Source organism: Sesamum indicum, linkage group LG10 (genome assembly GCF_000512975.1).
Source record: "Sesamum indicum cultivar Zhongzhi No. 13 linkage group LG10, S_indicum_v1.0, whole genome shotgun sequence".
Lineage (NCBI taxonomy): Eukaryota > Viridiplantae > Streptophyta > Magnoliopsida > Lamiales > Pedaliaceae > Sesamum > Sesamum indicum.
The window spans coordinates 6,467,785-6,488,009 of NC_026154.1; the positions used below are offsets into that span (position 1 = coordinate 6,467,785).

A 20,225-nucleotide genomic window follows, 5' to 3' on the forward strand; every position below is an offset into this window, starting at 1 on the left:
ACCATCGTATTTTGATTAGTTAGTTTTATTAATAATTTCTTATTTTATACGTATTGGGCCTCTATGAGATTTACTATACAAAAACCCTTTCGTTCCTTCCTGAAATTATAAATACTCAAATAAATATCCTCTCGCGATAACTCATATAACAAATATTTGTTAGAATATTTATAATTTCAAGGAGTATTTATAATTTTTTAAATTAAAAAATATTTATAATTAAGATAAATCTAAAAAAAGACCCTTATAAATCGCTTTTAAAGTTAATTCATTTTAGTTAAATAAATATGTTTTTTCGATTTTAATTATATATATATATAATTAAATAAATATAATAAAATTTTAATTTATATAGAAAATAATACATACATACATATATATATATATATACGTATACTGCAGAAGCTAGTCTTACTCCTTCCTTCCCGCCTATTCCAATGGAAACACTGCTACGACTTTGAATCTCTCCTTCCACTCCATCTAAACCATTACATCCATCCAAACAAATGCAATTGCCCTTCAACACTGATTGAATTTTCATCTCAAATCCATATCCTGCTGGCTGCTGTTGTGATGGAGGATTATTTGAAGAAGAATTTTGACGTCGATGCCAAGAGGCCATCGGAGGAAGCTTTAAAACGATGGCGATCGGCGGTCTGGCTTGTTAAAAAACCCCGCCGCCGCCGCTTCCGCATGGTGGCCGATCTCGCCAAGCGCGCCGAGGCCGAGCGGAAACGCCGTAAAATCCAGGTTCTGGTTCTCTCTTTCTGTGTGTATGTGTAATTTTGTTCCCCTGTTTTTGAAGGCTGGTTTTGATTGACATTTCTGTTTTCCGCTGTTCCAGGTCATTTTATTTTCATTTTATTTCGAATATGTGTTGGTCAGATTAATTAATTCGGTGGCGTTTCTAGTATTGTTCTTGGTCTGCGGGCTAATTCACACCTCCTTAGAACTAATGCCATTTTCAAAATCGGGAAATTTCCTGAATGTTGCATTGAGGTTTAATTTCTTCATACTTTTCTGCCATTCACACGCATACGCACACACGGACTAGTTTCCTTCTCCTGGTTGGAAATCGACAAGCAGAAAAAAAATTCACGTCCCCATATTGTGAATCAATGATCCTGATACCCAAGAAATTAGAAACCCCTTCATTTCAAGCTATAAATGTTAGCAATAGAGCCGTGGTTCCTTAGTGATATCAAGTTTACCAGGTCAAAGTCTGCTTGCAACTTATGAATCGTGTTTTGGTACATCCAGAGGCCCTTCTCAGTCATGTTTCTGTGATGCAGGTTAGCCACAAAATATTCTTATACATCCCAAGCGTGAAAATATCAAATAGCATGAATCGTAGTAGTAGGATATATATATATATATATATATCACACTTAATCCACACAGTTGCTCACCCCGTGCGTATGAGAATTTCCACTGATCAGAATTGCTTTTACGGTTTTGAAACCTTGCTGGTTTGGTATATTTATTCGGTATGTAACGGATGATTGCTACAACTTTTTATCAAAGAGTCAGAAACTATAAATTAAGTGACTCATGATCGTTGTTATCAGAATGCTTCGTGATTATTGTGTATGCTAAAGCACAATGCAAGTTCGTAGTGAGGTGAAGTTTGTTTAATCGAGAGCAGAAATTAAAGAACCATGCCAAATATTCGTTGCACATCCTTCTTGACTGGAAAAGGGCCTTACTAGGTATGATACATAAAAACAAGAGAAGACAGGTATAAAAACCTTTGTTCCTGGTAGGCCTGTATAGTTGGATTAACCGATTGAATCCAATCGATTCTCACTTAATCAATTTTTTTGGGGGTACGTAATGATGAAGTGAATAAGCCAGTTTGGTTGGATCGTAACTGAATTGTTTTCGATTTGGTTTGATTGTAATCGATTTGTTTTTGATTTGGTTCGGTTGAAAATTGAAAAAGTCGAATTTAAACAAAAAAAAATCCTGCCATTTTATAATTTTTATCACAAAAAGAGTAGTTATTATAATTTATAATCCTACCATTTTTATAACTTTTTATATAATCCTGCCATTTCATAATTTATATATATATATAATCCTTCCATTTTATTAGAAAAAGTATATATATACATATATTATAGAATTTTATAATTCTGCCATTTTATAATTTATATATTTGTATTTTATAGAATTATAATTTATATAATATATATTTTTTAATTTTGATAATTCAATCAGTACAATTAACTGAACTACAAAATTGCTATTGATCGAATATATCGAGTTTTTTTTTATAAAAAAAATTAAAAGAATATAAAAAATTTGATCTCATCGATTTACTGAATCTTGAACACCCCAGTTCCAAGGACTTGTAACCACGTACTTGACTTTGGGTAAATCTTAAGAGTCTACGACCAGTCTTACATGAATGGTACTTTTTATTTCTATTTCTAAAGCGCTGACTTTCTTTAATATTAAAATATATTATAATTCCACTATAAGTCCTATTTTATTTCCTTTTCCATTTTTTATTCTTTTCTTTCCTACTACTTAAAACACCAATCATGCTTGTTTTTTTTTTTATTTATAATTTTCAGTGAAAATAAAAAATAACATTTTTATTTTCATATCTAGAACCTTCAGTTGAAACCTAATTGATATGTATAATGAAAATAACATTTCCTTTTTATTTTCATATCTAGAACCTTCAGTTGAAACCTAATTGATATGTATAAATTTTTATGTGAAAATGAGAATATGTTTAAATTAATTAATAATATTATGTTTATGTTGTTAGCAATGTTAAATCAATACTTTTTTATTTGATAAGGATGATAGTTTTATTTTATATTGTTATTGATGCTATATCAAATACATTTTTTATTTAAATGAATTTATAGTTAAAGTTTTTATTGGTTTAAAATTGTTAGTGATGTCATGTCAGATGTATTATAAAAAAATATATTATATTATAAGATTAATAATTGAAAAATATATTTTATATATACATAAATAAAAAAGTAATAATTGAGATGAGAATGATAAAGAAATCATTTTCGAGAACACGTATAAACAAATATGGTTTTAATTCAATTATTATTTTAAAAATTGAAAACTGAAACTGAAAACATAAACAGGACGCTGTAAATGTTTCTGTGGTAGAATTAGGATCCACATCGTTAATGCTCGATATGATAGTTCATTAATTGTAAGATAATCAAACTTTACTGACTAATTAAATAATAAGTTATCTTTCGATAAGGAGACCCACAAGAAACTAATGATAATTGCTCAAACATATCTAATTTGACTGATACGAGATCAAAACAAAGCATTGACATCTACTGATTATTAGTCTCGTGCAAAAATATTATTTTGAATCTAATAAAGTTGACTTTTATTTTCACTATAAGCAAAGAGCCAAAGTATATTCTTTTACTTTTACTCAAAATTATAAAATGAACTTAAAAATGGTGAAAACGAATAAAAATAATAAACAAGGTCTTACCTTTTAGTTTTATATTTCTGTGACAGAATATTTGAATAAAATTCTGGGAGTTGTCCAATTGTTTACATTTACATTTATTCTAAAACCTCCACCACAGTATTTAGTTTTGTATTTTGATGTATTTTGTTTTGGTGTTTTGGAGATAAAGGAATAAAATTAGAGATAAATAAGTGTGTGTTGGAGATAAATGGTATGTTTGGATTTGTATTTTGAGGTAATGTAAAATAATTTAAAATAAGTGGTATATATTTGATGTTGGGATTTGGGAGACAAAAGTTACTGTTAATTATCAAATCATATATTTTTTATATACATTTATATATATAAGTGTGTATATATATATAATATTTTGTTTGTGATTGAAATATGTATGTATATATATATATATATATGTATGATTAGACGTGTACTTGTATGAAAAAAAAATGATAAAAATAAAACAATCAAAATACACCTAGACAAAGGGTAAAATGTTGAAATTCAAACATTGGATTGGTTTTAGCCCACCTCGAGAATGGGCCAAAACAAAATCTAAACATTGTGGGTCGTCAAAATATTTAAGAGCACTTTCAAGATTAAATTCTATAGGAGTTATCAAAATAAGTTAGAATATCATCATTACTTCCTCCCAAGAAATTGGGGAGTACCCAACTCCCTTTTGTTGCACAAGAAGTCATTTTTATCTAACATCAGTTCTTTCCTCATGTAAACATACAAAGGCTTGTAACCCATCTCTGACCAAAACAACAGAAACCTTGGCAGCTTGTAAAGTGAGAATACTGAAAAACAACCTTAAGAAGTAAAGTGAGAGAATCCTTTAAACTTTGAGGACTATTAGCATGATTTAATTTCTGTAGAAAATAAACTTCCGTACTGGCAGAAGTTCTTCACAGTTCTCAACGTAATTTTGATACTTTCCCACATCAAGTTTAAAGAATCAAGTCACTGAATGATCTCCAGAGTGGAAGTGTTAAATCCACTCGGTTGCTATAACATAATTTCAGGAGCCGTTACCGAGTTATGAACTAAATCTGCTTATCAATCCTTTCAGTCTCTATTACATAACTTTAGGAACCATTACCAAGTCCATGTTTATGAGCTAAATCTGCAGCTTAATCTCTATTATGCATGCTCATCCGACATGTTTTAATACCTTCCCATGGCTTGTCTTGGAATTTTGGCATGTAAGTTAATGTTTCTGTCTTTGAATCAACAGCGATAAATGATCTTGGAAATTTTGTTTCATCAAATCCTTAATCAACACTGACAATTTAGCTTTTGAGTCTTCTCCCATGCAAATTGCATTTGAGAATTTTATTTACGTTGCCAGATGATCCCAAGGGCAATTTTTTAGGAGATGTCAAATGTTGAAATCAATTTTCATGGAAAAAGGATAACTTTGAATTACTTGGTTGTCTTTTCCGTTGTAGTACAGAAGAACATCTAGCATCTAGAACCGTATGTTTATAAGATCATTGGAAGTTAATTCTACCAAACTTTCTGTTCCTTAGAATCATATGAAATAATTCATAAACTGACATAATTATAGAATCATATGATAATTCATAGAAAATACATAACTACTCTAAAGAAAAAGTTTGAAACCAGAGAATGCATATAGTTTTAGCATCCATGATTAAGCTTAGTTACCTCAATCCAACGATAATCTGTTTTACAGGAGAAGATTCGTGTAGCTTTATATGTGCAAAAGGCTGCGTTGCATTTCATTGACGGTATGGTTAAGCGCAATAATGAGCTAGATTGTTGTTTATTGAGACTCGGTTTCCTTCTCAGTTCCATTTCTTTGGTACTACAGGAGTTAATCGAACAGACCGGCAAGATATCCCGGATGAGGTTAAGGAAGCTGGGTTCGACATTTGTCCAGAAGACCTTGCTTCAATGGTTCGATCACATGATCTAAAGAGGCTGGAATCTCATGGAGGAGCAGAGGGAATAGCAAGAAAACTATCAGTCTCACTTGAAAACGGGTTATCCTTGAGTGAAATTTCAACCAGGCAGCAACTCTATGGCAGGAACCAATTTGTTGATAAACCTCCTAGACCCTTATGGATGTTTGCATGGGATGCCATGCAAGATCTAACTTTGATAATACTAATGGTATGTGCAGTAATCTCCGTAGGAGTTGGAATTGCAACAAAGGGATGGCCAAAGGGTATGTATGATGGTGTTGGAATAATCCTGTGCATTTTCTTGGTGGTCATGGTCACTGCCATTAGTGACTATAAGCAGTCTTTGCAATTCAGAGATCTCGATAAGGAAAAGAGAAATATATTTGTTCATGTTACCAGAAATAGGAACAGACAGAAAGTTGCCATTTGCGACTTGGTTGTAGGCGACATTGTTAACCTGTCTATGGGAGATCAAGTTCCAGCAGATGGGCTTTATATATCAGGCTACAGCTTGTCTATTGACGAATCAAGCTTGTCGGGTGAGAGTGAACTGGTAATAAAGGAGAATGAAAGACCTTTTCTCTTGTCTGGGACAAAAGTGCAAGATGGATCAGGCATAATGCTTGTGACATCTGTTGGTATGAGGACTGAATGGGGAAGACTGATGGTCACTCTGAGTGAAGGGGGAGAAGATGAGACGCCATTGCAAGTGAAGCTAAATGGAGTAGCAACCATTATTGGAAAAATTGGTTTAGCTTTCGCCATTCTGACATTTTTGGTGCTCACTTCCCGGTTTTTAGCAGTGAAAGTTACTCATGGTCATATCACAAATTGGTCAATGAGTGATGTGTTGAATCTTCTGAATTTCTTTGCTATTGCAGTTACTATACTTGTAGTTGCTGTACCAGAAGGGCTTCCACTAGCAGTAACACTGAGTCTTGCCTTCGCAATGAAGAAACTGATGAACGATAAGGCATTGGTGAGACATCTCTCTGCTTGCGAGACTATGGGTTCTGCCAGTTGCATTTGCACAGACAAAACAGGAACATTGACCACAAACCATATGGTAGTCACCAAGATTTGGACATGCGGAGAAGAGAAAAGGATAGAAAATAACAAGCCTGGAAATGCACTGAGCTCTGCAATATCTGAGAAAGTAACAAAAACACTGATGCAGGCTATATTTCTAAATACGGGAGCTGAAGTGGTAAAAGGTAAGGATGGGAAGACTGAGATATTAGGTTCACCTACAGAGACAGCTTTGCTGGAACTTGGCTTGCTGTTTCAAAGAGATTTCCGTGCACAACGAAACGAGTCAAAAATAATTACAGTTGAACCTTTTAATTCGGTCAAGAAAAAGATGTCGGTGCTCGTGATGCTTCCAGGTGGTGGTTTAAGAGCGTTTCTTAAAGGTGCATCAGAAGTAATTCTTGGCCTGTGTGACAAAATTGTGGGGAAGGATGGGGATTCAGTGCCCATGTCAGAAGAACAGAGAAGGCACATCACAAATGTTATTAATGGTTTTGCGTGTGAAGCTCTCAGAACAATTTGCCTGGCTTTCAAGGATACAGATAAAACATCTGAAGATTCTATTCCTGAAAACAACTATACACTTATTGCAGTAGTTGGAATTAAGGATCCAGTGCGTCCAGGTGTGAAACAAGCAGTGAAGACTTGTTTAGCAGCTGGAATTGTAGTGCGTATGGTTACTGGAGACAACATTAATACAGCCAAGGCCATAGCTAAAGAATGCGGCATCTTGACTGATGATGGTATAGCCATAGAAGGGTCAGATTTTCGAGATAAAAGTACACAGGAAATGAAGGAGTTAATACCAAAATTGCAGGTCTAATAGTGGTGATAGAAAGAATTGTTAAATCAGTGCAATGAAGATCTGTAGTCTAATTTCTTTGAGAAATTATTTTGCAGGTTATGGCACGATCATTGCCTATGGACAAACACAAACTAGTAACTATTTTGAGGAAAGAATGCAATGAAGTTGTGGCGGTGACTGGAGATGGAACTAATGATGCTCCTGCTCTCCATGAGGCAGATATTGGACTAGCCATGGGTATGGCAGGAACTGAGGTCCGTGTATACCGTGCCAAAAAATATCTTTAATACATCTTTCAGTAACTATCTTTTAGTATAATCTTTTTCCTATAATATAAGAAATTACACTCGACCTGTATAAACAAAAGCATGTCTGCCTGTTGTTTCATTTTATATCTTGTTGGTGCTGCTAACATGGTATTACAACCTGGTCCTTCAATGGGTTCCTTCCACTCTTTTCTACTATATAACTCAATCCTTTCACCATTTGCTCAGTTTGGTTCTGTCACTTAATATCATAAGAGCTGCACAACCAAAAATATGCTCGGAGAAACGACTTCCTAAGCCAATAATATCTGTGTTAGATAGAGCTGCTTTATGTGTTCTTCTCTTCCTTATTGGCTCTTGAATACCCTCAGGTTGCAAAAGAAAGTGCAGATGTGGTGATAATGGACGATAATTTCACAACCATAGTCACTGTTGCAAAATGGGGTCGTTCAGTGTACATCAACATACAAAAGTTTGTCCAATTCCAGCTGACTGTAAATATTGTTGCACTCATGACAAACTTTTTTTCTGCATGTATTGCAGGTAGCCTTTCCCTCAACAATCAATTAGGTGTATCAAATTCATTTATCTATAAATCGCTTACAATATTGGATGACTTAACAAGTTTAATGCATCATCATTGCAGGTTCTGCACCACTCACTGCTGTGCAGTTGCTCTGGGTGAACATGATCATGGACACCCTTGGTGCTTTAGCTCTTGCAACAGAACCTCCACATGATGGATTGATGAAGCAACCACCCGTTGCAAGGAACGAACGCTTTATTACAAAAATCATGTGGAGAAATATAGTTGGTCAGAGTATCTATCAGTTGATTGTGCTTGGAGTACTGGAGTTTGAAGGGAAGCGGCTCTTGAACCTCAATGGTCCACATTCAGATGCTACCCTTAAAACCTTGATATTCAACGCCTTTGTCTTTTGCCAGGTAGAGATCTGTCGAGTTAACCTCAAAAAAAAATGCAATACATTAAATTTCCATGGTGCTTTTATGTACATGTTAAGTATAATCACTCGTTTCTGGCATCCCCTGAAGCAAAAAAAGTAAACATTTATTACCTTGTAAAACTGGAAGTATGTCTAACTTTCTTTTATTTAAGTTTGATGTTCGACCAAAAAATTAGCTTATAGAAACACTCGTTTAAATCTGCAATATTCTTCACTTCAAACTACCAGGTTTTCAATGAAATCAACAGCCGCGACATGGAGAAGATAAACATTTTACAGGGCATTTTCAGCAGCTGGATTTTCATTATGGTCATGCTCTCCACAGTGACTTTCCAATTTGTTATAGTGGAATTTTTGGGCAAATTTGCTGATACCGTTCCACTAAGTCGGGAGCTGTGGATGGTCAGCATCTTGGTTGGATCCGTAAGCTTGGTTGTCGGTGCTGTCCTAAAATGCATCCCTGTTTACATGGGTAAGAACACTCGAATTGTGAAGCATCATGATGGCTATGAACCATTACCTTCCGGACCGGACATGGCTTGAACAGGTACAAATATTTGCTGAGAAAGCCCCCAAATTAATATGTACAAGGTGAAAATCAAGACTTAGTTTAGCACACATTTACTTGATACTTCTATCGTCATGCATGTATCGAAATTACTTTTTCTCTCTCTGGGGGTCAAGAATTTGGGGAGGGGGACTATATTCTACTTTCCACCCTACAAACAATAAACAAAATAGATTGCTCTTTGTCAAATTGATTGGTCATAGGCATCAAATAAAAAGGACCTTTTAAGAGGTGTGCTTTTCTGGGGTGTTGTTGGAGGGCAGTTGTAGAAGAGCTTAAAGGAAGATTGTACAAGAGATGACCTTATAGCATCTTAGAGGGTACAACATATATAGCATAGCAACATTCAACTCAACTCTGGAGAAATGGCATTTCCATTCCCCTCAATGCTGCTGTAATGTGCTTCCTTATCTTTGATTGTACAAAATGACACCTTTGCTTTTCTTTTGTAAATTCATTTTACTCCAATTCAATATTTGAGCTCAGATTCCATTTTCTGTCTGAAGAACAATGTAATGGATTTGGCATGGCTAATAATGGTTGGAAATTCTTGAAAAATTTTAATGTGTCAGGTGTTGAGAAGTTTGATTCACAGGTAAAGAAATGCATAACCCTGCTCTGTCAAATGACTTGGTCCATTTCATTAGAGTGCTCTAACACAAAGTTGGCAAGTATCTTTCTTGTATCAGCTCATACAGTTACGTTCATAATTATATCACGAGATCATCAACAACTATAAGATTTGATATTTCAGAGAATTCATGTTTTTCTACAGAATCTTCTAATTATTGAAATAGACAAACAATTAACAAACAGAAATCCACAGACTGCGAGTTTGAACCCATGCCTTATAATCAACAATCTAAATTTTCTGTCAAATAAATGTTGCATCTTACATTCCGTTTGATTAAACCCAGATAATTGATTTATTTGTACATACTGACAGGTATATATCAGAGAATACAAAATATAATCAAACTATATACTGCTCATTCATATGAGACTGCTTGAACTAAAAGGTCCCGGGCACTATTCTGCACCAGGTTGTACAGTTATAGAAGTTAAACTGCAGATGTTACCTTTGTTTGAATGTTTGCTCTTATACGAACATTTGTTTAAATCTACAATCCATAAAAATGTGATCTAGATCCGTCCACGTTTAGTTGAATCAATTTGTTCCAACTTTTTATGAATTCAGCATTTAAGTGCAAGATACTACAACGCATTCGTATCCCATGAAAAACTACATAAAATTAATAAATGCAGTAGTGCACTAACTGTCCATCTCAGTTTCCTCTTCACAAGCCTCAGCTGCAGCAATTTCTGAATCCAACTTGTTTATCAACTGCTCACTTACATGTTTAGCAACTGATATCATGTCAAGTATGATACTTGGATCTAAACCTGCACCCCCTCTTTTTGTTAGTCCGCATATCCGCCCTTGCCTATTAATAGAAACGGAAACAGCTGAACTCATTTGTGACTCCTCTTCGGTAGTTGCATCTACAATATAATGCTTCCCGATCTACAATATTAGCAGTTAATGCAAACATGTAAAGTTGCTGTCGAAAAACACCACTCCTACTACTCCCATCCCCCCCCCCAAAAAAGAACCCCCCCCCCCCCCCCCCCCCCCCACACAACACCCCCCCCCCCCCCAAAAAAAAAACCCCCCCCCCCCCCCCCACCTACAATATTAGCAGTTAATGCACAGCACACATGCAGCTGTCAGAGAACACCACTCCTTCTCCCACAACACACAGACACAAAACAGTAAAAATGGGAAGGCAAAAGTTTTTCTTGCCTTGGTCAAAGTAATTATAACAGGGACTGCTGAGGTGTCGAATTGAAGAAATTCTTCATCACTCACATCAACCTCTGGTTGCTCGTCAGAAGAGGCATTGGCTGCTACTTGGACCTTTGGAATAACTGTATTGCTTAGAGCTGCCTACAAATAGATCAGAATGAAAATCAAGACAAGAAGAAAAATTCCAGCTACAACAGAATACTGACACAAAATTCTGAAAATTCTTGAAATTCCTTCAATTGGGTACTTCCAATTGCGAACCAGGAAAAGTACAGGAAAGTCACAGTGAAAAGAAAAGGATCCAGAATTTTTGCACCACTTCCTGCTCTAAATAATTAGTGTAGAAACACAACACAGTAGATATCTCTGGATTTGGTAGTGCAAGCATAAGAAGAAAAAAGTTTTCCTCAAAAAAAAAAAAAAAAGGAGGCAGAAGAAAATGTTACCTTAATGGCAGCTCCTAAGGCATCCAATACATTTCCATCTGAACTAACCACAAGACCATCTATGTAAAGATCCCAACAGACCTTCCCCTCAACAATGGATAGTGACGAGAGATCAATCCCAGCTCCTGTAGCCAAATTCATAGAGAGAAAATTTAACACTTTTACATACAACAAGATTTTGACAGCAAATGAAGCATCCTGAATCTCCATGCTCATCAAGAAATTTTACCTGCGCCACTTTTACCACCTAATAAACATCGTTGAAGTGCTGAAGAGAGCTCTGTTGATAATTCCTCACCCCCTCTGCCCTGCCATTAAGGATCAAGTGAACTTGTGACCACCACAAGAGATTTTTGGGGTTTAAGTGCAAGTAGTTGTTTTATTTGATGCATGACCAACAGTTAAAGGTAGACATATATATTCAGATTCAGGGCCATTATAATTGAAACTCAAAGTGATATAAGTATTTTTCAAGTAATGGGATATGGGACGAAGAGAGCATTACATACTTCAACAAAGACTGCATCTTTTGTAAATGTTTTCTGTTGATAACCCCTTTTCCACTACCGAAAAGTATTGCAAATAGTTCATTGAAACAAGAATGGTGTCCCGTTACCTCGGGTAACTACTACAGCTAATAACGTTCCACCCAACAACATGGCATCACATAAAAGGAAAATTATATACTATAATGTGGCACTGATCACCCATAACTTCCTAGGTGGACTTTGTGTTCAAGACAAGCCCGCATACAGAACTTCAGGAAGAACTTGACTAACCGTCAAGCTCAAAGAATCAGGTTATAGCATGCTTTTAGTTATGTCTTAATTCTTTATATCGTAATAATTTTCTGTTATCATTTGCATATCAGATCGTGCCCTTAAAAACTTGCAGTGCTTCATCAGTTGTATTGCTCCCACTCTTATATGTCTAATAGCCTCCATCAACATGGCAGTAGGCTACTAGTTGATTTAAATAATATGAAAAAGATCTTCAAAATACCCGAAAGAAGAAAATCTAAATTTTATGCTAAACCGTGTTCTGAAACCAGGTTTTACCTGAAAAGAGGAAAGCATAAAACTGCGCTTGTTCTGTGTATTATTGAAGAAAGAATCATGGCCTAAGATCGCAGTTCTTTTGCCGTTAAAGACTTACTGAACTTTTCAGGGGCCAAAACAGTGATTTGAAGTGAATAACTAGATTGATCAAGAGACTTGCAAAAGAAATTTCCAGACTTTAGCAGGCAGCTGCTACCTTCACTGCATGCATTGTATCAAACAAACCATCCCAAGCAGTCTTAATGATGAAAAACAGATCTGAACACTAAAACAAAATGGATCTTTTAGTAAGCACGAGTAACCTATGGAACAGAGAACTTTGATAAGATTCTATTTAAATAACTCCAAGCATAACAAGGTAGTCCAAACTCCAAGCTACTAAAAAACTAGAAGATACTTCATGTTGTCGCATAAACAAGTATTTCCATGACTTTGATGTACTGTCAAGTGTTTCATCTGCTTCTACTAAAGGAACAAACTCATATTCCCCTAGCCCGTGGTTTGTGGGAATCGCCATTCAAGTATTAGGTACTTTGGGTTAGAATATTTCCAATGCAAAATATTTAAGAAAACCAATCACAATCTGAATAATTCCATCTTGCCTATAAAGTTCTCAATTAAACAAGTAGTTTTTGGAAATTAAGTAACCTAATTATCAGCACACATACACACACACATGTATATATATGCAATGAATCAAGAAACTTCAGAAACCTCAAAAGTTGGTTCAGCTGTCGGGCTGCAATCAACATATATTGAAACCTTTCCTTTGTCAGGATGAGACGGATTTGGCTTTCCAAGCTCAGCCTGAAAATGAAATAATAGGGTGCACCTAATTCAAGTTCTATCAGAAAAATTCAAAGCAAATTACACAAAGGAGCATATCCTAGTTACTCCAAGAGAAAGAACATAAGCAAACTAAATCTCAACTCAAAAAGCAAAGTGAATGTTTGACATTGTGACAGTAAGATACCTTCACACTTGCAATAACATCTGTTGCCCCAAGCTTCACTCTTGCTGAGCCACTTGCCTTTTCAATTCCACAAGAACGGATCAGTAAGAATAAAATCAGTCAGATATGTAAAAGAGAAACCTCCCAACTCAGACTTCCTATACCTGAGGAATGACGCCAGTTTCCACAAAGATGGGCCGGTAAGCTAATCGTTTTCGACCATCGGTTCGCAGATCCTGAGCAATTCCACCCTTTATGAAGTTTTGCTCTCCAAGGGAAAGCCCCACCATAACTGGAAGACGTAAAACAGCAAAACTCAAAGGCTGAAAGTTAACCAAAAAAGCTATCTTAATTGTTCAAAATAACACATTCGAAACAAAGTGAAACAAAACATAGCTTTTGATGTAAGGAAAACTATGTGGAGAGTATTTCCACAAGAACTTCGGAGAAGAAAAAAAGAAAAGTGATGTCAGATTAACTGTCAAGAAACTCATTGTGTTTCGGCACATCTGGGAGATGGGCCGAACATGAAACCAAATGTAGTGATTTTCTTTTTCATGCTTGGTTGATAGGTAAGTTACAAGAAAGCTATCCAGATTATAAGAGAATACAAAGTATATAAAGAATGCATATACATTGTACAAGTGACCAATTCATCAATTTCATTAATTAATTAAGACTTGACATAGTAACTGGCACACCACAAGAAATTCCTCTTTGTGACTAAAGAAATTTTCCAATTGTGTATCAAGGAAAAAGTCGAAGTAAACTGTCGACCATCAAGAATATTTATATTTGTATGGTAAGAATTAACTAAACCATAATTCTGATATAATGTTTTCACCTTATAATATAAATTAATAAGATTTTGCTCTTCAATATCAAAATAAAACTCATTAATATTGTACTACTTAAAATTCGGAAGTTTTCAGAGTAATCTATAGGTTCAGGTATTGAACCATAAAAAACTTCTTAAACCCATATAACGTTCAGGTAATTGTAGTTGTTAAAAGAATGGTGCCTCATGGCGCAAATGTGCCCCGGAACCATGGTCCATCACACGCCTGTAAGCATGGAGTAAATTTGCAGAAGTAACTTATATATTTATACCATTAGCATTTTCAGCAACAACCAGCATGTTTAAGATTAATTTTTTAGCCAACAAAATAAGGGGAAACAAAAAAGCAAATTATAAACAGAATTTTAGCTACAAAAACAAACAAGTTCTCTAACAATTGCAGCAATAAAAATCAAAAGTTTATTTGTAAACCAAATTACTTGTAAATCATAGCAAGAAAATTGAGTTCTGATATCAAAATATTACAAAAAGATACATCATAGTCGCTGCCTCTTTATCAGCAAACAGAGGCAGCATTGCTGCCCCTGAAGAACTGTTGCAGAGGCAGCAACGCCGTCTCTGTTTGTTTACACAAGACGCTGTCGCTATAAACTGTTAAAGAGGAGCAATGCTACCTCTTTTGCTGCCTCTGTTTCAACTGTTTTAGAGGGACTATATTGACTTCTTTTTAACAAGAAAAAGAGGAAAGGTAGAGGCATAAACATAGCTTTCGTTTAACAACAAATACATGGATTCAGCATCAAAATAACAAAAAATAAACTATGATTTACTTATTTCCTTATACTAACAGCAAACTTCAGGCATAAACTACGAATTGCAAATACGTACACACCTTAATAGAAAATAACAGGCATAAAACTCCGAATTACAAATATCCATAAAAAATTTCACTCAACAAACCACAATAATCGAATCTTCTACGGTCATAATCAATTGCACAACCTTTACAAGACCCAATCGAAATGCTTATATGCATTTTTTAAAGAGAAATGAGAGAGGTGATTGTTGTGATAAGAATTAGGAAAAGCACCTAAAATAGGTGTTGGGCAGCCGGCGACGACGACGGAGGGAGATTGAAAGTCTGCCGTAGGTAGCGAAGATGCTCTGATGTCCGCCGCTGCCGACGTCGGAGCTCGGAGGCGCGCCGGCGTGCTATGATATAAGGAGATTTTAAGGGTTTAAGTGCTGTGAGAAGTGGCGCGTGCTCTAACGTCTCAATAAACCCTTTTTGATATCTAACTTGTTTTCATTATTTAATAAAATTAATAAATATTTATTCATTTATTAGTAATTAGTAAATATATAAATAACTTATGCATATTTTTTTATGCATTAAATAAATTTAAAAATATGTTTCTATTATTGTACATTGAAAAATATAAAAAAAAATTATTTTTAAATGGGGAGAAATAAAAAAAATATTGCACCAATCTTTACCATCAATTAATTTTATTTTTAAAAATTTTTAGAATTATTGGGACGAAATTGTTTGTTATCAATTTTATTTATTCTTTATAATTCAACTAAGAAAATAGTTTTTTTCTTCACCATTAATTCTATTCAAAATATATTTTATATTGTGTTTGCGTAACGAAGCCTTTTCTTTTATTTTCTCGAAAAATTAATTTTTTTAAGAAAATTTAATTTTATGTGATGAAATAATACAATTGTTATAAGAAATCAATTTTATTGTAATAATTACTACACTTTATTACAAAAAAGTTATGGCAGTTTGAGAGTCCCTTAAAATTATTTTGTTATCTTAAATATATTTCTTGTAGTGTGTATTATTGTAGAGTTATTAATTAAAATTAATTCATGTCAAAATATTGGAGGGAAAGAAAAATTCTACAATGAGGCAGAGTACGTAGCAAAAGATATCAAATATTAGCCAAAATGACTTTTTTCTTATGTTTTTTCAACTTATATATAACTAATAAGTAAATAAGTTTTGTTTGAAAAAAATGATTAATTTGGCAAAAAGTTTAAATCAGATAGGATTTTGTTCGACTTTTTCGTATAGAATCAAATATTTCGATTTATTCAATATCCCATTTTGATTTATTGAAATTTCGATTTGATTAGGTTCAACGGAACTACTTTGGCAAAAGAAGAATGTGTGTGATCACAACCTTTTCAATTCTACGTCAATTTATAATTTAATTGATGCTAATTCGAGTATTAATTGGGTTGGAGCCAGATTTATGGCCTGTTTTGCCTGGTCTTTCATCTGCTGAGGCCGAGTTGTGGGGTGATGAGGTAGACGAAGGACGATTGTCTTTGGTATTACATGGTGGCATGATTTTAAGGTGCGAACATAGGGATCACAATTAGATTTGAACCCCAAAAAATTCGTTCAGGAGTCAAAAAAAGTCAAAAAGATCAAGACAATAACAGGTGTTAAAAATTAGAACCTATCAGAGTTTGAAGTGACTCCCAAGTTCATGAGAACCCATCCCAAAACTAATTTAATATATTTATCTTTTAGAACAAAAATTATTATGTAACTAAGCCAAAATCTTTCTCTCTTCGTCTTCTCTTAATTTCCTCTCTCTTTCTTTTTGTCAGATCCTCTCTTCATCAACTCCTCTATTCGTCTGCCCTGAGTCTTGCTCTCTATCACTTCATCTTCTCTTTCTCCTTTTTTTCATGGCCGCCTTGCATTCTCTTTATCCTTTTTTTCCTGGCCGTCTTGCATTCTCTTTATCCTTTTTTTCCTGGCCGCCGTGCATCCCCTCTCTTCCATATCGACCGTGAGAAAGTGTCGCCTCTCTTCCCTCCTGCCTCGCGTCGCCAAACCCCTCTCCCTCTTTTCTTACTTCTCATTATTTGAGAGAGAGAGAGAGAGAGAGGAAAAGAACTCGGATCAATCGAGTTAGACCTAGCCCAACAAACTGAAAATCCAACTGGCCCAATTAGCAGGAGGGTAAGGTTCATCACTAGAGAGGAAAAAGCCTATGGTCCTACATCCTACTTTACTGAATTAGTAGGCCCAGGAAATTGATCATACCAGCATCGTACAGCTAGGTGGACATGTCATACGCTTGTCAACATATTTGCACACATCATCCTCAAAAATCTCCAGGTGATTCCAAGTAAATAAGTGGTAAATGAGCTAAGAAATCCATAAATAATAAACTCTTGAATTTTTAGGCAAACATGGCAGGGTTTAGTCCAGCTCATGTATCTCAATCAAATCTAGTACAGATCTCCAACGGTTTATTTTGGATGATAGCCAATTCAAATGGCTTTCCAACTATGTACGACACTTCACAATCACCTCTGAATCCTAATCTGTACAAGCCTATAAATAGGGACCTTGTGCAGTTACTTAGTAATATCATTCTTTATACTCAAACTCTCACTTATCTTCACTATTTTAAAGCTATTCTGAACTTGTATTTTGTGCTCTATATGAATATTTATACTCTTATATCATATTTCACTATTATTCTCACTTTTGTTCAAATTCTCTTTTTATTTCTTCTTTAATCCATTACTGACTTGAAAATCAGAGTGCTAACTTCTATTTTGCAGGGTTAGTTCCTAGTGATCTCAGGATTTCATGGAAGATTCTTCGATCCTTTTGGTATTGTCAAATTTCTGGTACCCGTTATTGAACATCATAATCGGCCTGGATATGTAACAAACTTGATGATGTTGTAGAACTCGACTCTATTGGATGACAATATACACTAAATAATGAAAGTTGAATTTGTGGAATTATTGACCCATATATAAATGATATGAAATTACTTTGGGTGCCAATGGAGTGATAGGTGACCAATCCCAAATATGCAAGGAGTAAACATCTGACCTTAATAAGACAGTGAATGTTGTAAGAGTATATATCACAAATATAATAATAAGTTAATTTTACTTGTAGAAACTGCAATGCGGCAATGTTAGTGGAACACTTCCCTAATTCATGATAAATAAAACAAATATTGGTCTTTGGGCGATCGCAAAATATTGAGGGGGGACCATGAAATGCCTTTGGGAACATTGTAATTTAGACACAAGGTTTTCTCTTCCTTATTATTCGGACAAGTTAAATCGACCCTATACATAGAAGACAAAATGTTATACAAATTGAGAAGAACCAATTAAGGTTTGACATATCATACCTAAGGTATGTTACAATTTAATGATGACTCTTGAAATTATTTACAACACATGAGAGAGTTTGTACAAAAACTTCGAATTACACAGTGAGCTTTTAAAAAATGGATTGTAGGAATAATTGTTCAATTGGAGCACAAAATCTTCTAGCGGTCAAGTGGTACATATGTACAAACCGTGTATCGAAAAGTTAATTTTCTTCAAATATTGAGCAAACATATTATAAGAGAAATATGACTTATTTTTTACTGTTAGGGGCATCTTCTAAGTCTTTCCAACTTTTCATGGAGGAAAAATGTTGAGATGTCACAAAATTTTAGCTAGTCTTATAATATTACATTTCGTTTCTCTACTCTTCAGATTGATGGCAAACAATCCGAATTTTTAATGAGATAGACTCGTCACAATCATGTGTAATACAACACTTATGTATCCAATCTCAACAAAGCCAAGCTCTTTCTCGTCAAACTATAGTGCCAAGGCGGGGTGATGAGGTAAAATAATGAAACTAATTCTTGATTATTTTTTTTTGGTTGTATATAAAATTTTGAATTTATTAGTCGTTAAAAATTAATTAAATATTATTTTTTTTGTTATTAATATTTTTAATTATAAAGATACTAAATAAAAGTTTTATAATATTATATAATTTAAAATAATAATTAATAATTATTTATTATAATTAAACATTAAATTATTAATCATGTAACAACATATTAATTGTTATTAAATAGTAACTAAATCAAAAAGTAAAAAAAAAAAGTTAAATTGTTAGATGCACTAATGACTTGGAGTCGTTAGTGCCCCTAACAACTCCAAACAAAAATTAAAAGATATATATAGAAATAAAATAAGTATTTATCAGGACATTCTCGATACGATTATTTATTTTTTGAAAACTATTTTGAAATCTAAGAAGTTATTACAAATACCCCTTTGCTCCTATCTATTCCATCAAAAAAGTAGGGGTGCTCGTTGTGCGGTTTCGATTTTCTGAAACAAATCGAATTGTCAATAGTAGTTTTATAAAATAATTTTTTAATGCTACTTTTAAAACCAAAATCCGAGATGCGGTTTTGTGCGGTTTCACGTGGTTTGACGGTTTAAATACTTATAGCAAAAATAAGACGTTGAAATTAATAAAAATTAAAAAAATAAAACAAGTGTTTGTACGTAGCAAGTAAGAAATACCAATATTATGCACCAAGACCATCAACATTCCTTACAACTTTAATTAAATTAAAATATAAAAACATATATAATAATCCTTACAACATTCTTTTTGTATAATGTCTAAATATAAATTTTACAAAAATGAGGTTTGTGATGTGAATTTGTGATAATATGTAAGTTTTTTGGGGTTATATAATTCGAATGTGAAATCTAAAAAGAATAATTATTTTATCAAATTGTTATATATATAATTAAAATAATTAATTATATATTTAATAATATGGTTCGATTTCTGATGATTTTTTAAGCAATAAATTAAAATTAAATTAATAATACAGTGTGATTTTATTCTAAATTCAAAATTAGAGTTTGAAAAATAAATTAAAAAAAAACAGTTTAAGTCGATTTAATTCAAACGATTTTGAGCGATTTTAATTTGTGGAGGTGAATATAATATTTCATAAAAAAGAAGGGGTGAATATGATATTTGTGGGAAAAGTGGAGACCTGATCTTGCTCAATCGCACCCCATTTATCATGCAAAATGCGAATTTCAACCCCCTTGGAGAAACATCGCGATGCCACCACCAGCTCCGCCGCCGGCGTTGACCAAATCGCATAAACCCTACTTCTTTTATGGTCACCGTAAACCTTCCCAGAACCGGCCCACCGTTCGCGGTGGCCTCTTCTCCAACCGCCGCACTTGGAACCCTAAGAAGTTCAGCCACCCCACGGCCGCAGCAGGGGAAGCTTTTGACCTCCAAAAATGGGACCCA

At 34.2% G+C, this 20,225-nt stretch overlaps 3 protein-coding genes across 5 annotated transcripts in view; 2 read left to right on the top strand and 1 right to left on the bottom strand.

The window, feature by feature from the left end:
* On the top strand, positions 417 to 9,525 carry LOC105172143 (calcium-transporting ATPase 4, plasma membrane-type). 2 transcript variants are annotated; one of them, XM_011093486.2, is made up of 7 exons: positions 417 to 750; positions 5,169 to 5,223; positions 5,307 to 7,246; positions 7,330 to 7,488; positions 7,872 to 8,043; positions 8,147 to 8,445; positions 8,694 to 9,525. In XM_011093486.2, the coding sequence occupies exons 1-7, from the start codon at positions 574 to 576 to the stop codon at positions 9,006 to 9,008; spliced, it is 3,117 nt and encodes a 1,038-aa protein (XP_011091788.1). In that variant the 5' UTR covers positions 417 to 573; the 3' UTR covers positions 9,009 to 9,525. The 2 variants fall into 2 exon arrangements, with proteins under 2 accessions (XP_011091788.1, XP_020552761.1); XM_020697102.1 differs by lacking the exon at positions 417 to 750 and adding an exon at positions 808 to 1,292.
* LOC105172144 (exosome complex component RRP42) lies at positions 9,995 to 15,377 on the bottom strand. Of its 2 annotated transcripts, none has more exons than XM_020697116.1 (8): positions 15,186 to 15,377; positions 13,461 to 13,619; positions 13,318 to 13,374; positions 13,059 to 13,151; positions 11,516 to 11,594; positions 11,287 to 11,411; positions 10,838 to 10,981; positions 9,995 to 10,558 (listed from the first exon to the last, which is right to left on the bottom strand). In XM_020697116.1, the coding sequence occupies exons 2-8, from the start codon at positions 13,584 to 13,586 to the stop codon at positions 10,307 to 10,309; spliced, it is 876 nt and encodes a 291-aa protein (XP_020552775.1). In that variant the 5' UTR covers positions 13,587 to 13,619; positions 15,186 to 15,377; the 3' UTR covers positions 9,995 to 10,306. The 2 variants fall into 2 exon arrangements, with proteins under 2 accessions (XP_020552775.1, XP_011091789.1); XM_011093487.2 differs by having other exon boundaries at positions 13,461 to 13,588; positions 15,186 to 15,376.
* The window catches only part of LOC105172145 (pentatricopeptide repeat-containing protein At4g20740), a gene marked incomplete in the record, with an annotated part of 5,760 nt that continues 5,461 nt past the window's right edge, over positions 19,927 to 20,225 (top strand). The window contains 1 exon segment of the mRNA XM_020697279.1: positions 19,927 to 20,225. Within this exon segment, the coding sequence (XP_020552938.1) occupies positions 20,028 to 20,225 (198 nt within the window).

Excerpts from the sequence above, each read along its gene's own strand:
- LOC105172143 (XM_011093486.2), top strand. The coding sequence starts at position 574 with ATGGAGGATTATTTGAAGAAGAATTTTGACGTCGATGCCAAGAGGCCA. Across the intron at positions 7,489-7,871 it reads TGGGTATGGCAGGAACTGAG|GTTGCAAAAGAAAGTGCAGA; the intron begins GTCCGTGTATAC and ends GAATACCCTCAG. Across the intron at positions 8,044-8,146 it reads TTTTTCTGCATGTATTGCAG|GTTCTGCACCACTCACTGCT; the intron begins GTAGCCTTTCCC and ends TCATCATTGCAG.
- LOC105172144 (XM_020697116.1), bottom strand. The coding sequence starts at position 13,586 with ATGGTGGGGCTTTCCCTTGGAGAGCAAAACTTCATAAAGGGTGGAATT. Across the intron at positions 13,375-13,460 it reads AAACTGGCGTCATTCCTCAG|GCAAGTGGCTCAGCAAGAGT; the intron begins GTATAGGAAGTC and ends GGAATTGAAAAG. Across the intron at positions 13,152-13,317 it reads ATGTTATTGCAAGTGTGAAG|GCTGAGCTTGGAAAGCCAAA; the intron begins GTATCTTACTGT and ends TTTCATTTTCAG.